This window comes from Borostomias antarcticus (genome assembly GCF_949987555.1).
Source record: "Borostomias antarcticus genome assembly, chromosome: 20".
NCBI classification, from domain to species: Eukaryota; Metazoa; Chordata; class Actinopteri; order Stomiiformes; family Stomiidae; genus Borostomias; species Borostomias antarcticus.
Window position 1 is genome coordinate 3839073 of NC_140253.1, and position 13945 is coordinate 3853017.

Genomic DNA, 13945 nt, shown 5'->3' on the forward strand with positions numbered 1-13945 from the left:
TTATGCCGAGTTCTGCCTGGCCGTCGAAAATTGACCCTTCGCTAAGGCCCGCCCCCCTTAGTTACTGTTGCTAAGTCCGACAAGCTTTCGGAGCCAGCATGGCGCTCCCACTGTCTCTAACTGCATTCCCTTTTGGAAAAACAAAAAAGCGATTTCAGACAGAAGGGTCTGCCATATGCATTTGAAGGATATACTCAGGATGTCAAACTGACTCAGCAACGAGGGCACGCCGAAAGTGCAGTCTGAAAGATATTAGAAATATTAGTGTCCCACAAGCAGCCAAAACATGTCCAAACACATTTCTGCCAGCTTTAATTTAATAGTCTGATTAAATCTTTGTGCCAGTTTTTGCCAGTCGATTGGCGACTTCTTTCCTGATTCTGAACAGTGAATTGGAAGTAGGCCAGGTTTCCTTTAGTTGGAAAACGAAACCACGGAGTTTCGTTTTCGTGTCTCTAGTCAGCTGGAGTTCTATCGTCACAACAGGAGGTGCGACACACGCATACACACACACAGCGTACACACGGCACACACACGCAGCAGATTAAATTGTTCATTTTATTTAATAAAAACTCTGTCACTAATATGCTTTCGTGGGGGGAGAATACACGCAGCGGGTTCGGATTGGTAAAGCCAAATACGCTGCACAGAACGAACAGCGTCGACATCACATACATCGAACCTCAAATTACGCATCTGTGCGCCGCGGGTAACGAGGTGATTGCGTTCATCAGGAATGACCGGAGAGTGTCCGTCGCCCGGATGCAAGAGGGCCAAGAAGGAAAGAGAAATACTGGAAAACTAAGTAAGTAGTTAACTTTTATTTCGCATCACCTCACCTTAAATATTCAGTGTCTGAACCGCAAATGTTATGAGTTTTTACTGTTTGCTTGCAGAGAGTTTGGACACCAAGGCGAAGATTCATTCACTGAGCTGTGGTGATGCCCACGTCGTTTTATTGACCGCGGAGGGCAGCGTTCTCTACCTGAACGACACATCCAATGTTCCCCGGTAGGTTGAAAGAGGCTCATGTGAAATCAAAAGTGAAATATCAATACTGTACAACACAACTCTCCTCTATTGTCAAATCCAACTTTTTGTTTCCAACTTATGTTGTCAGGCCCCTTGACATCTTTCAAAACAGACCTGTAACACAGATTGCATGTGGAGACCAGCATTCCTTAGCACTAACACGAGGTAAATACCAACTATAACCATAAAACCAACCCATAGTCCACTAAAATTCACAGTCTTCCAGGTGCACTACAACTAAATTTATGGTAGGCTATAAGGTCAATAAATCCTATATTTTGTTTTCATGCTCATCCCAGACGGCCAGCTGTTCACCTGGGGTCAGAACGGTAGGGGTCAGCTGGGTCTGGGGAAGGGGGAGCCCAGCCCCCTGTCCCCCCAGCCCCTCAAGTCCCTGTCGGGGATCCCCCTGGCCCAGATCAGCGCCGGGGGGGACCACAGCTTCGCCCTCTCCCTCTCCGGGGCCGTGTTCGGCTGGGGCGGGAACAGCGCCGGCCAGCTGGGCCTGGGAGACACTGCAGGTGTGAGCAGAGGAGGTCAAATACTATTTGGGAATGCAGTCAAAATACTTGGGGAGCACTTGTTTTATCAGACCCAGAGCAGCGATATCGCCCCGTGGCTGTCAGCTGACTGAACATGTGGAAGGCGAAATAAGATAGGAAACCATGTTCCTAGTCAGATATTATGACACAGGCTGCCACCTACTGGCTGACAAGCTAGCTCTGGTTTCATGACCACTGAGTCAGGTTCTGAGTTTGTAAAACAAACATTTTTTTGTGTGTTCTTTTTCCCCAACAGACAGACACACCCCTGTTCCCGTTGACTCTCTGAATCTGAAGAAGACGGTGTTCATTTCCTGTGGAGAGGAGCACACTGCTGTTCTGACGAAGGTTCACTTTTTCTGACGCGTCAACAACTTCTAACACATTTCTTTATTCCGGCAGCAACACAAAGTGTTTTGTAGTTTGAGCGTAAATCTGCTCGGCAGTTTCTTCAGTTAGTTAGGTACCTCTCCGAATGGTCATACAGAAATAGCTTGCGATGAGGAAATGAGAATAAAGCTTGATGGAGATATAATGTCATGTGTTCCTAGGGAGGGGTCGTGTTCACATTCGGCTCGGGCCGTCATGGACAGCTAGGGCACAATTCCCTCAGGGATGAACTCCGACCCCGGCTCGTGGCGGAACTCTGGGGGTCAAAGGTCACCCAGGTTGCTTGTGGAAGGTCAGAAATACATCTTGTCTATCAATTAATTCAATCAATAATCATTAAAACCTTGCTACCCGTTACATGCATAATACTCTCATGTCAGGTTATGTCACCTAGTGTGTTTGGGTCATTTACGTTTCATCGTCCTTTTAAATGACAGAAATCCTTAGTAACTAAGCCATTTTCACAGTTCTTCTCTCCTGTCTGCTCTGCTTCCTCAGACACCATACGCTAGCGCTTGGGGGCTCTTCCAATAAGATCTACTCATTTGGTCGTGGAGAGCAAGGACAGCTGGGAAATGGAGTCAAAATGAATCAGCCGGTGCCTCTGCCTGTACAGCTGTCATATGGTACTTAAAACAGACACACACACACACACACACACACACACACACACACACACACACACACACACACATTTGAATAATTTATTTATGTCCACATAAATAGAAATACAAATGACATAAACACTGCCATCAGACATTAGGAGTCAGTTAGTTACATTCAGTAGGTGCCTAGTTGGGAATCAAATAGTTATATACAGCACACACAAGATGATGACAGAAGCAGGTCAAAAGGACACAGTAGCTACATCATGGGTACAGAAAACAGCGCCTCCTCCATATTGAGCGGCTCCCAATAATGGCTGAAGCTGAGCAGTACCTGACTAACTGATTGGCCCTTCTTCTAGCGAGGGCAGCCATCTGAAGGCCCCTCACAACCGACTTGTGCACATGACCTAGGCTGCACCTGTAGCCTAGTTGTGAAGTGGTCTGCTCTAGGTGTTGATATTTCAGCACCTTGGCTAGAAAGGCCTCCTCTAAGCTGTAATCGAAAGTACAGCCGACCTCCAGAATGAACACCTCTCTAATATTTTAATTGCAACAACATCATCAGGCGTGCTAGCTGTGATATTTGAGAACACTGCGTTGTCAATACACTGTCAGAACATGCTCAGCTTCACGAACACACACACACACACACACACCCTCACAGTCACACACACCCTCACACACACACACCAACCACTGCAAATGTCACTAACATACACACACACACACACACACCAGGACTAATTCAAGTGCATTGTTTTGTGCGTCCTTTCAGATAACATGGACGGCCAGCAAATCCAACGCATCTCTGCTGGGGGACACCATTCCTTCGCTCTGTGCTCTTCCGTCCAGGTATTCCAGCAATTAGACTTCTATCAGTTCATGTGTGCTTGCAGCAATGCTTAGCTTAGCTTTGCTTGAATCATATTCATATTCGAATCATGGTGAATGATATTGAATCGTGGTGAATCATGTCAAATTGTGTTGAATCATATTGCCATTACAGGGGGCTGAGAGACTGTCGCATAACCTCGGTTCAAGTCCCACCTCTATACAAACATTAGACGAGGCTGTGATTGAGCAATGGATCTCTGGATGTGATTCGAAATCGTGGAAGAAAATCCAGAAGTAAGTTTGACCAATTCAGTAGTTCATGCTGTTTAGTTTGAGTCGATTCAACATTTCATGTCTAAGATGAACTGAACGGAAAGACATTTTCTGAATTACAACTGAGCCACTTTAATTGACAGGGAAATCTCCAAGATTCTCTCATCTGCACCCTGTCTAAATGGCAGCTTCCTCGACACAAGGTAAGAGGTTATTATCCAATTCATATTCTAACATTGTTTCAATTCAATTATCATTGAATAATTATATTGATATTTAATATGCTTAAATTAACTCTTGATCATGTCTTGTTTGTATCACTGTAGTCATGATAAACATTATCAAACGTCAAAAGTATATTCTGGCCTGGACTTGTCCCTTGCTCGACTGGCTTTCCAGAAGATAGCAACAAAGAACAAAGTCTTGGCTGAGGTATTGAGCCCAACCCTGATCGTTCCAATTACCCACACGCTGAAACTGACACATAACGACACTGACAGAGAAAATTCATGTTCAATTCTATCTATCTATCTATCTATCTATCTATCTATCTATCTATCTATCTATCTATCTATCTATCTATCTATCTATCTATCTATCTATCTATCTATCTATCTATCTATCTATCTATCTATCTATCTATCTATCTATCTATCTATCTATCTATCTATCTATCTATCTGTCTGTCTGTCTGTCTGTCTGTCTGTCTGTCTGTCTGTCTGTCTATCTATCTATCTATCTATCTATCTATCTATCTATCTATCTACAGTATCATCCAGAATCATTATTTAGCAACACATTCATAAACAACCTCTTGTTCCCCCGTGGCCTGTGGCGCCAGGTGGAGCAGGTGGTCCGGTGCTCCCTGCTTCCCTCCCTGAGTCAGCAGCCCGTAGGTGTGGAGGACCTGAGGGTCTACCTGATCCTCCCGGAGCTCCTGAGGGTGCTCCTCAAACAGGGCCATTACCCGGCGGGGCTGGCCCTGGCCGTCACTGACGCCATCCTCTCCCTGCCCGCAGACAAGCTCAAAGCCCTCGGTAATGGCAGTCCGTTTTTAGAAGCCTTGGTGCGCCAAAAGTTGTTGCATACATGCAATACTGCACAGCAAGCATTTTATTACCTGGTAATAATGCTAGGCTAGTTTTCTCAACCAGACATGATTTCCTGTCATGACATAACCTAATGTTTAAGGCAGTGAAATAAGTCAATTGGTGAAAATAAAGTTAAGTTACCTTGCTGCCTTTAAAATGTAAATGTTTATAAAACTTTTTTTTTTTACCCTTATCCAACCAGGAAAGCTGACTGAGAACATGTATTTTCGCAGTGTGAAAATGTTTGAAATGTTTATAAAATCCTTATGTTTCCCCACAGAGGCCCTTTGGGGGAGGCTGCCGTACCCTTTCTTCAGAACAGCGGTGAAATCATTTCATTCAGTGGCAGTGAAGTATTTCCAGAGAATTGTCAATTGGCGACATTATGATGATGGCAAGCCTCTGGGAAAGACTATAGATGTGATGAGCAGACTTTATGAGGTGAGTATCCGATCCGTACTTCATATCCATGTCTGTCTTTTAATGTATTCATTATTTATTTCATCTTTATTTACCCGGTTTAGTCTCACTGACAGAAATCTTTCCCGAGAGAGATCTGGCCAAGAAATTAGTACAAAGAGTTCCAGAAGCAGAGAGAGTTTGCACATTTGAAAATCTAATAACAATTAGGTAAAGTTAGATATCTCATACTGTACAAAACATCATTTGATCAACTATGTCTCTCATGCAGGTGAATTGCAACAGACGCATAAAAATGGCAGCCAGCAATTTCTATATTGAAGAAATCAAAGTCCTTCTGAAAGCTGTGAGTATCAGATGAATGTTTCCAGTTCATGTCATTCATTTCCATTAATTCATTGAGTTGTTTGAAAATATTTAGAATCATTCTGCCATTATGCACATCAGGTTTATACTGTATGTTTTTTCTTAGATGATTGAGGCTTATATTTTCTTGGAACCAGGGGTAAGACAAATAAGACAGTACAAATCTATTCTGATTAGTGAATAATATTGAATACTTTGGGTTGGCAAAAAATTGTTTGTTTAAAAACTCATCTGTTCCAGATGTCCGTTACTCCGATTATCCAACAAGCCTGCATCTTCGATTTGGAAGCAAAGTGCATGCTTTTTTGTGCAGAAGCAAAGTGCATGTTTTTTCAGGCGGAACTCAAGGTAAGTTATAACCAATATGGAGGCATACAAATATATATGCTTTTTCACTTCATACACAGAATATCAAAGCTATGAATATGGAGGGAGAGTTGTCATATCTTTGTATTTTCTTAGGGTTTTGCGCGTCGACAATTATGGGGTCCTGAACTGCTACATGTGAGCAGAAAGACATTACTGCAAGATGTTATCCAATATCTTCGACAAAGTGAGCAATCTCTTCACAACTTCAGCGAACCACTGACGGTCAGTATTGTGTGTAGCTGTTGATCGGCGGTGTGTGTTTAAGTTCTGTCTGTATTGGCCTCACACGCCCAGACCCATCTCCACACTTTGTTTACAGAGCTGGAGAAAGCTCTGGCTGGACTCATTACCATTTGGGGATAGGGGGGGAATAAACACTGTATTTCTTTAAACCAATCACAATCGTCTTCGGCAGAGCGGTTGCTACAGTAGGTTGTTGTTTCACGTACTGTAGTCTGGATTGAATCTGATTGGGCCAACAGCACCCATCGGCCCAATCAGATTAAATTCCATCTCCACTGATTGGGCAGTAATAAACGAATGACAAGGCTTATCCTCAAAATGTACATCCGTTCAGTCAGTCTATGTCTGTATTAATGAAATATTCACAAAATGATTTTGTGATATACAGTACAGTAGAATGTGTGAGAACTGAATTTTGAAAAGAGTATGACATTGGATTGTTGTTGTACCATAAAGTTCTCTGCCTATCTTTTTTATTCCAGGTGAAATTCGAAGGGGAGGATGGTGTGGACCAAGGCGGTGTGTCACTCATGTTCTTCACCCTCCTGGCGAAGGAACTTCTCACATGGGAACGGGAGATTCTGAAAATCAACGAGGACTCAGGGCTGACCTGGTTCACAGATGTAAGCCTTTAAAAGTAGATAACTGAGTTACTACTATAACTGAGTCTAACCAGAGAAACAGAAAACAATATCATTACACAAATGATGTGTGGAACATTGGGACTTATTATAAAAATAGACTCACAAGTCTAAACCCTGTGCTCAACTACAGTACATAGAGAACTACAGTACATAGAGACTGAAGACATTCGTCCATGTTTCGTTGCAAAAAGTGGGTGGAAACAATTTGAGAGATTGCAAAAACCTGCATTGCAGAACCAATCCAATGTCTTCAGGGCGGTGAATGTTTTGTTTTGTTTTGATTCTCTACTCCAGTTTGTTTGAAGGACATCATTTCCGGTATGGTGGGTAACGCTTGGTCTGGAGCGATGGATTAATATGATTAAAAACCTGCTCTTCACAGAGCTCACAGATAGCACAGTCAGATAATCCTGTAGCTGAGCCTCCTAATGTAACATTGTGGTATGGGTTCAAATCCAGTGGTACCCTGAGCAAGATGTTATTGTTTTAACTTTGTTAGTGTGGAATCAGGTACAGTATAAGTATGATGGATGAGCACCTTATTCATAGCTCAATGAGATAATGCTTGCAGTTGCCAATCCTCCTGATTTGAGATGTGGGTTTGAATCCGGCCATATCCTAAAGCTATTTTTATAAGTATGGTAATAGGGAATCAGGTGTAAGTAGGATGGATGAGCAGTTTTTTTTCGTAGAGTTCTCGGTTAGCTCACTATGCTAATGCAGGTATCCCGACATGCTGTGTGTGTTAAGATGTGGGTCCAAATCTACAAGTGCCTACTAGTATGTCAAAAGGAATTATTATGACTATGTTAGTAGGGAATGAGGTGTAAGTATGATGGATGAGCGCTTTGTTCCAGAGCTGCTGGTTAGCTCAGTGGACTAATGCAGTGATGTCCCAAACCTGTTGTGTTTGTTGCGACATGGGTTCAACTCTGGCAGTACCTGTGTGGAAATGTTATTATTCTGCCTGCGTTAGTAGAGAATGCGGTGTAAGTATGATGGACGAGTGTTTGTTTCTAGGGCTGTCTGCTAGCTCAGTGGGCTAATGCAGTGATGTGACTAACCTGCTGTGTGTATTGAGTTGTGGTTTCAAATCTTGCAGTGCCTGCTACTATGTCTAAATGCTGTTCTTATGACTAAGTTATTAGTGAATGAGGTGTAAGTATGATGGACGAGCACTGAATTTCAGAGCTGATGGGTAGCTCAGTGGACTAATGCAGTGATGTGCTAAACCTGCTGTGTGTGTTGAGATGTGGGTTCAAATCTGGCAGTGCCTGTGTCTAAACGTTATTATTCTGTTAGTAGAGAATGGAGTGTAAATAGGATGGACGAGCTCTTAGTTCTACAGCTGTTGGATAGCTCAGTGGTCTAATGCAGTGATGTACCAAACCTGATGTGTGTTGAGATGCTGGTTCAAGTCTCGCAGTGCTTATTAGAATGTTCAAAAGTTATTATTATGATGGATCTTAGAAGGGAATGAGGTATAAGTATGATGGACGAGTGTTTGTTTCCAGAGCTGTCGGATAGCTCAATGGGGTAATGCTGGTTTCGCCACCCAGCAAATGCAGGTTCAATTCCTGCAGTGCACCTTGTGCACTGCAATGTGGGTTTGATTCCCACTTGGTCTAACGTTGTCTGAGTTGCCTACAGATGGAGGTGGAGCCAGAGAGGATGGAGGCGGAGCCAGTGATGGAGAAGATCCAGGATGGGTAAGTGGGGTGGGGTTGTCCAGGCTGGTGCACCAGCAGGGGCAGCCCCTGGGGGGGTGGTGAGGGAGGGGTAGAGTGGGGGGGCTGGCCCCCCAGGAAAAGGAGGGAGGAAAAGAGGGGGTATTATTAGGGAAGAGAGCAGAAAGTTTTTTTTTTTTTTTTACTTTCTTGGTGCTGGAGTGAAGATTAGAGAATGCAGCAGTTTGCAGCTTTATATTTAAGAACAAGTTTAATAAAAAAAAAAAAAAACCTTGCTCCTCTCTAACAGCCCCTCTTTTCCTCACCACTTTTCCTGGGGGGCTAGCCCCCCCACTCTACCCCTCCCTCACCACCCCCCCAGGGGATGCCCCTGCTGGTGCACCAGCCTGGACAACCCCACCCCACTTACCCATCCTGGATCTTCTCCATCACTGGCTCCGCCTCCATCCTCTCTGGCTCCTCCTCCATCTGCTCACACGTAACCTGCAGGCAACTCAGACAATGTTAGACCAAGTGGGAATCGAACCCATGTTGAAGTGCGCAAGTTGCACTGCAGGAATTGAACCTTCATTTGCTGGGTGGCGACACCAGCATTACCCCATTGAGCTATCCGACAGCTCTGGAAACAAGTGCTCGTCCATCATACTTATACCTCATTCCCTTCTAAGATCGTCATAATAATAACTTTCAGACATTCTAGTAGGCACTGCGAGATTTGAACCAACATCTCTACACACATCAGGATTGGTACATCAGTGTATTAGCCCACTGAGCTATCCAACAGCTCTTGAACTAAGAGCTCGTCCATCATATTTACACCCCATTCTCTACTAACATAGAATAATAACATTTAGAGACAGGTACTGAAAGATTTGAACCCACATCTCAACACACAGCAGGTTTGGTACATCACTGCATTAGTCCACTGAGCTACCCATCAGCTCTGGAAATCGGTGCTCGTCCATCATACTTACACCTCATTCTAACATTTAGACGTACTAGTAGCCCAGGTCTCAACACACACAGCAGTTTTGGCAAACTCCGGCATTAGCCAACTCAGCCATCTGTAAGGAAATGCTAATTTCATCCTACTTACACCTAATTCCCTACTTATAATAATAACTCCAGGATAAAGGCACTGCCGGATTTGAACCCATGTCTCAATAAAGGGACAAGGGTTTGCAAGGGGCAGGATTGTCCCATTGAGCTAACCATGAGGTCTGCAAGGAAGTCCTCGTCCAACAGACTTATACTGTACCTGATTCCACACTAGCAAACATCAATCAATTATGTCTTGCTCTGGTTACCGCTGGATTTGAACCCATGCCACAATGTGACATGGGAGGTTCAGCAACCTCATTATCTGACTGTGCTATCTGTGATTAGCTTTAGCCCATTGAGCTAACTGTGGGCTCCAGCATCACCATATTAAACCATCATTCCAGAACAATAGTGATAACATCAACATGGTGAAGGCTGGGATCAAACCCACGTTGCAATGAACACGTCACTTTGAAGGACACTGGAAGTTCACATTGAGCTACCACAAGAACTGCTCACGTATCAAAGAACTGAAGCCAGTACATTAGTTAGAAAGTTAGTTATCTTTCCAAAGGCATAGCTATCTATTGTCATCAGTTAGTGTACTGGGACTATCAGTTAGGTCATTAGTGGGAATCAAACCCCAACCTCCGGTGTGGGAACCCTCAGCATAACCATTAGACTAAAGAGGAATCTGATCAATTAGAAAGCTGATATATATATATATATTTTTCCAAGTTGATAAAGTAGGAGGGGTTGATTTAGACATGCCTTTAATTTTTTAATCATCTATGTACGCTGAAACTCTAATGGATTATGAAATTAGCACTTTTATGTTTTATAGCATCTATTGTCTTACAGTCATCAGAGGGAATTGAACCTTGATCTCCAGTGTGGAAACCCTCAGCATCTACCATTAGACTAAAGAGGAGTTTGATGAAATCAAAGACCAAAATCTGGGTTTTTGAATTTACAGACTTCTTATCTCCCAAACTGTTTTAATCAGTCTCACTATCAGAAGCAATGCTATATCCATATAGCACCTATATATTCAGATGAATGGAAATAATTGTGAATCCATACAATGAGTAATTCATAGATCTTATGTCTTTGTTACAATGTCATAGTAGCTTTAAACATACTTTACTGGCCCAGTTAAGTACTTATACATTGTCTTTTTGAACATATAGTTCAACTCACAATGAAGTCACAAGTCTAATTGAATGTGAACAATGATTTATTGATAACTGAGGTGTTTCACTTGATTGGTATGCAGGTGACAACACAGAAAGCACTAAAGAGCAAGGTAGCAGGTAGGCAGGAGCGTAATTTCAAACGAGGAACCAGGTGTGTGATTGTCAGTCTTGCACAGGTGTCAGTAATGACTGTGATTAATCAGGGGGGTCAGGTCCCTGGTTGACTGTCCCTAGAGTCTCAAGCTGACATGCTTACATCATCTCGTTACACCATTTTCATATTCCCCCAGACTGACAGTTGAGCTGAAATGGTGTCTGTTGTGCACAGGATGGCAGCACTGACAAAGCAGACTGCTGCAACAATCAATACTATTATTTTGATGGGCAATTATATGAACATCACACCTGAGTGTTTGCTGTGTCTATGATTGGACTAATACTGAGTCCCATTATGATATGGCAATGGTTCCAGATCTAAAACAAGTGGTCGGTTCTGAGCATGTGGCTCCCCATAGACTCATTTTTAGAGCTAGATCTGCCAAATGTTTCTATCCTGGTATTGTTGCACTAGATCAGATTCATCCGGATAGGTGGCCTGAGCTGGCCTTGTGAGACCATCCTGATCTTGCGAGCTCACATTCTGTTTCTCATCTGGCGCGTCAGGTTCTAAAATATTTCACGTACAGTAACCGCTGACTGACTGAGGTGGTCAAACTCATTCCATCATCCCATCCAGATGATTCAGAGGTCAAAGTTCATTTTGATGTGTCATTTTTAGAGACTGCCGGTTCTATTGTTCACATAAGAGGGCTGGTATTTAACCTGTCAACAAGAACAATCACATTAGAAAGGACATTAAGGGTGAGTAAGAACAGTGTCCCTGGAAATGAAGTGACTTCCTAATATGTTTGTGTGTTATTCAGGACTGCAATCTCACTGATGAATTCTACCTGCTGGGGTTGATGTGTGGGATGGCTCTGTATAACAGATGCCTGCTGAACGTCTGCTTCCCTGTGGCCCTGTTCAAGAAGCTTCTGGGTCGGACACCAACACTGGATGACCTGAAAGAGTTGTCCCCAGTTGAAGCAAGGTGGGATAATTACCCCAACCCTGATTCTTTAACTCTTAAGCCCCAGTTTCCCTGACACATATATTATGCCTAGCCTAGAAGTAGTAAATCCTTTGAAAGAAGAAACACACATGTTTTAGTCTACGACTGTGTGGCTTAGTCTGTGTCCCATTGTTGAAACACCAACCTGATCACATGGGGAAAAATACCAACTTTGTTGTTGCCCTTGGACTATGCAATTTCCCTATGGTGAAGTACTGTTTACTAACTACTTTTCAGGCTCCAAAATGACTAATAATGCTGTTTGATAAACCTTAAAGCGTCAGTACTCAGTATACAGTGTTGTCTGTCTAGACATGCCCCTACGTGTGCCTATTACATTCACACTCACTTCTCTTCACCTTTAACTTGTAGTGGCTTTGGGACCATACTGTCTGTCTGGCAAATTATCACTGTCAGGCATTATTCTCATTTGATTTTCTATCCAGGGGCTTGCAACAACTGTTGGAGGAAGATGAAGAAGTCGTAGAAGTGCTGAATTTGGATTTCACAGTAAGAGTTGATGCTTAATATGAAGATTTGTCATCTAGTAGTCGTCAAAACAATGGATGCAATTCATACCTTTATTTTTTTCAAAGTTCAAGGGCCAAGAACTCATACCAAATGGAGGAGATGTCCTAGTTACTAAGGTCAACAGGTAAGCTACAAACAACCACTGAAATGCTATGAATTAACAAGGAAGTGTTATTAACATTAGTGCAAGCTTACACTCAAGCATTTATTTTCCATGTCATCCACAGGCAGGAGTACGTGGACCTGTATGTCGACATGGTGTTCAACAAGTCAGTCGAGCAACAGTACGAGGAATTTAGGAATGGCTTCCTGGACGCCTGCCCCGTGGAGGTATGGACGATGTTCCTTCCTGTGGAACTGATGACACTTCTCCATGGAGACGACCAGTACGAGTGGGAGGAGCTGAGAAATGTACGGCCAATCAGCTGCACTGTATTTACATACGTTAGTTGCAAAGATGCTCATACCGAATGCACACTGTTCAATAAACTCCAATAAAGGTCATTGTTTGAAATGCTCTGGACACCGTTTTAGATCTTTGTGTAAAGTTAAAATGCAATTACAATAACTGTTTTAATTGAACTTTGAAGTGCCTTATTAGAATGTGTTGCTGTTGTTTAATGCGTATTTGTCAGTTCTTTTCACACAATGTTTATTTTTTTATTTTTTAGAATGCTCAATATGTAGGATACAGTCACACAGATGAGATCATTGACAACTTCTGGAGGGTCTTTACAGAGTTCTCCGAGGAGAAAAAGAAAGATTTCCTGAGTGAGTGAAAACAAATGCAAACAACTTATTCATGATCAGGAGTGAAAGCTTATTACTACGACCCAACAGGTCAGTTTCCTGTTTCCAGCCATCCAAAAACTACATCACTTAAAAATGTCCCCTGTTGTCTTTTGGTAGCTTTTCTGACAGGAACAGACAGACTGCCCAGAGGACGTTACTCCAAACTGCGACTGGAGATCAGGCTCCTGAACAAGCCCGACCCGGATGAATATTACCCCGAGGCCCAGACCTGCTTCAACTTGCTACAGCTCCCCAACTACAGCTGCATCGCTGTGCTCCGCCAGAGACTGCTCCACGCCATCACCCATTGTGAAGTCATAGGAAAATTCTGAAAATGTTGAACTTCATGGAAACTTTATTATGGTATCATTCATGTACACCGTTTAGGATAGAGGGGCCAGGCGACTTTGTGCGGATTGTTGTGGTGAATGTCACAATGTAAAGATTAAAGATGTGACAATGATGATTGATTGAAGATATGCTATTATATGTATATAGAACCAGTAAATATGTTGTTTGTGTAATGTTATTTAAGGTTCTACTACGACATTAAATTGTAGACATGAATACCAATGAATATCAATGAGCTTTGCCTTTCTCAATTTATTTTGAGTGCAGTGGCCCTTTACTAAAGATCTGTCCATGGAGCTGTCAGGCAACGTCACGTGTTCGCTGACGAGGCTATATCAACCTGAATCCACTTCCGTGTTATTGTCAGAACGCCCAGTTCGGAATCTAGCAATGCATCTCTTAAGGTAACAAGCCACAGTATTC

At 42.9% G+C, this 13945-nt stretch overlaps 1 protein-coding gene across 1 annotated transcript; it reads left to right on the top strand.

Moving 5' to 3' along the window:
- Positions 1-688: 688 nt before the first annotated feature.
- Positions 689-13503, top strand: LOC311322401 (putative E3 ubiquitin-protein ligase HERC3; the record flags this gene model as incomplete). Its single annotated transcript, XM_084454466.1, has 20 exons — positions 689-805; positions 897-1011; positions 1121-1197; positions 1332-1553; positions 1831-1922; positions 2126-2256; positions 2463-2590; positions 3348-3424; positions 3579-3700; positions 3823-3882; positions 4006-4111; positions 4521-4745; positions 6651-6791; positions 8862-8978; positions 11661-11827; positions 12295-12358; positions 12445-12503; positions 12607-12790; positions 13051-13150; positions 13289-13503. Exons 1-20 carry the CDS (start codon positions 763-765, stop codon positions 13501-13503), a joined length of 2445 nt encoding a protein of 814 aa, XP_084310592.1. The 5' UTR covers positions 689-762.
- Between the last annotated feature and the right edge of the window lie 442 nt (positions 13504-13945).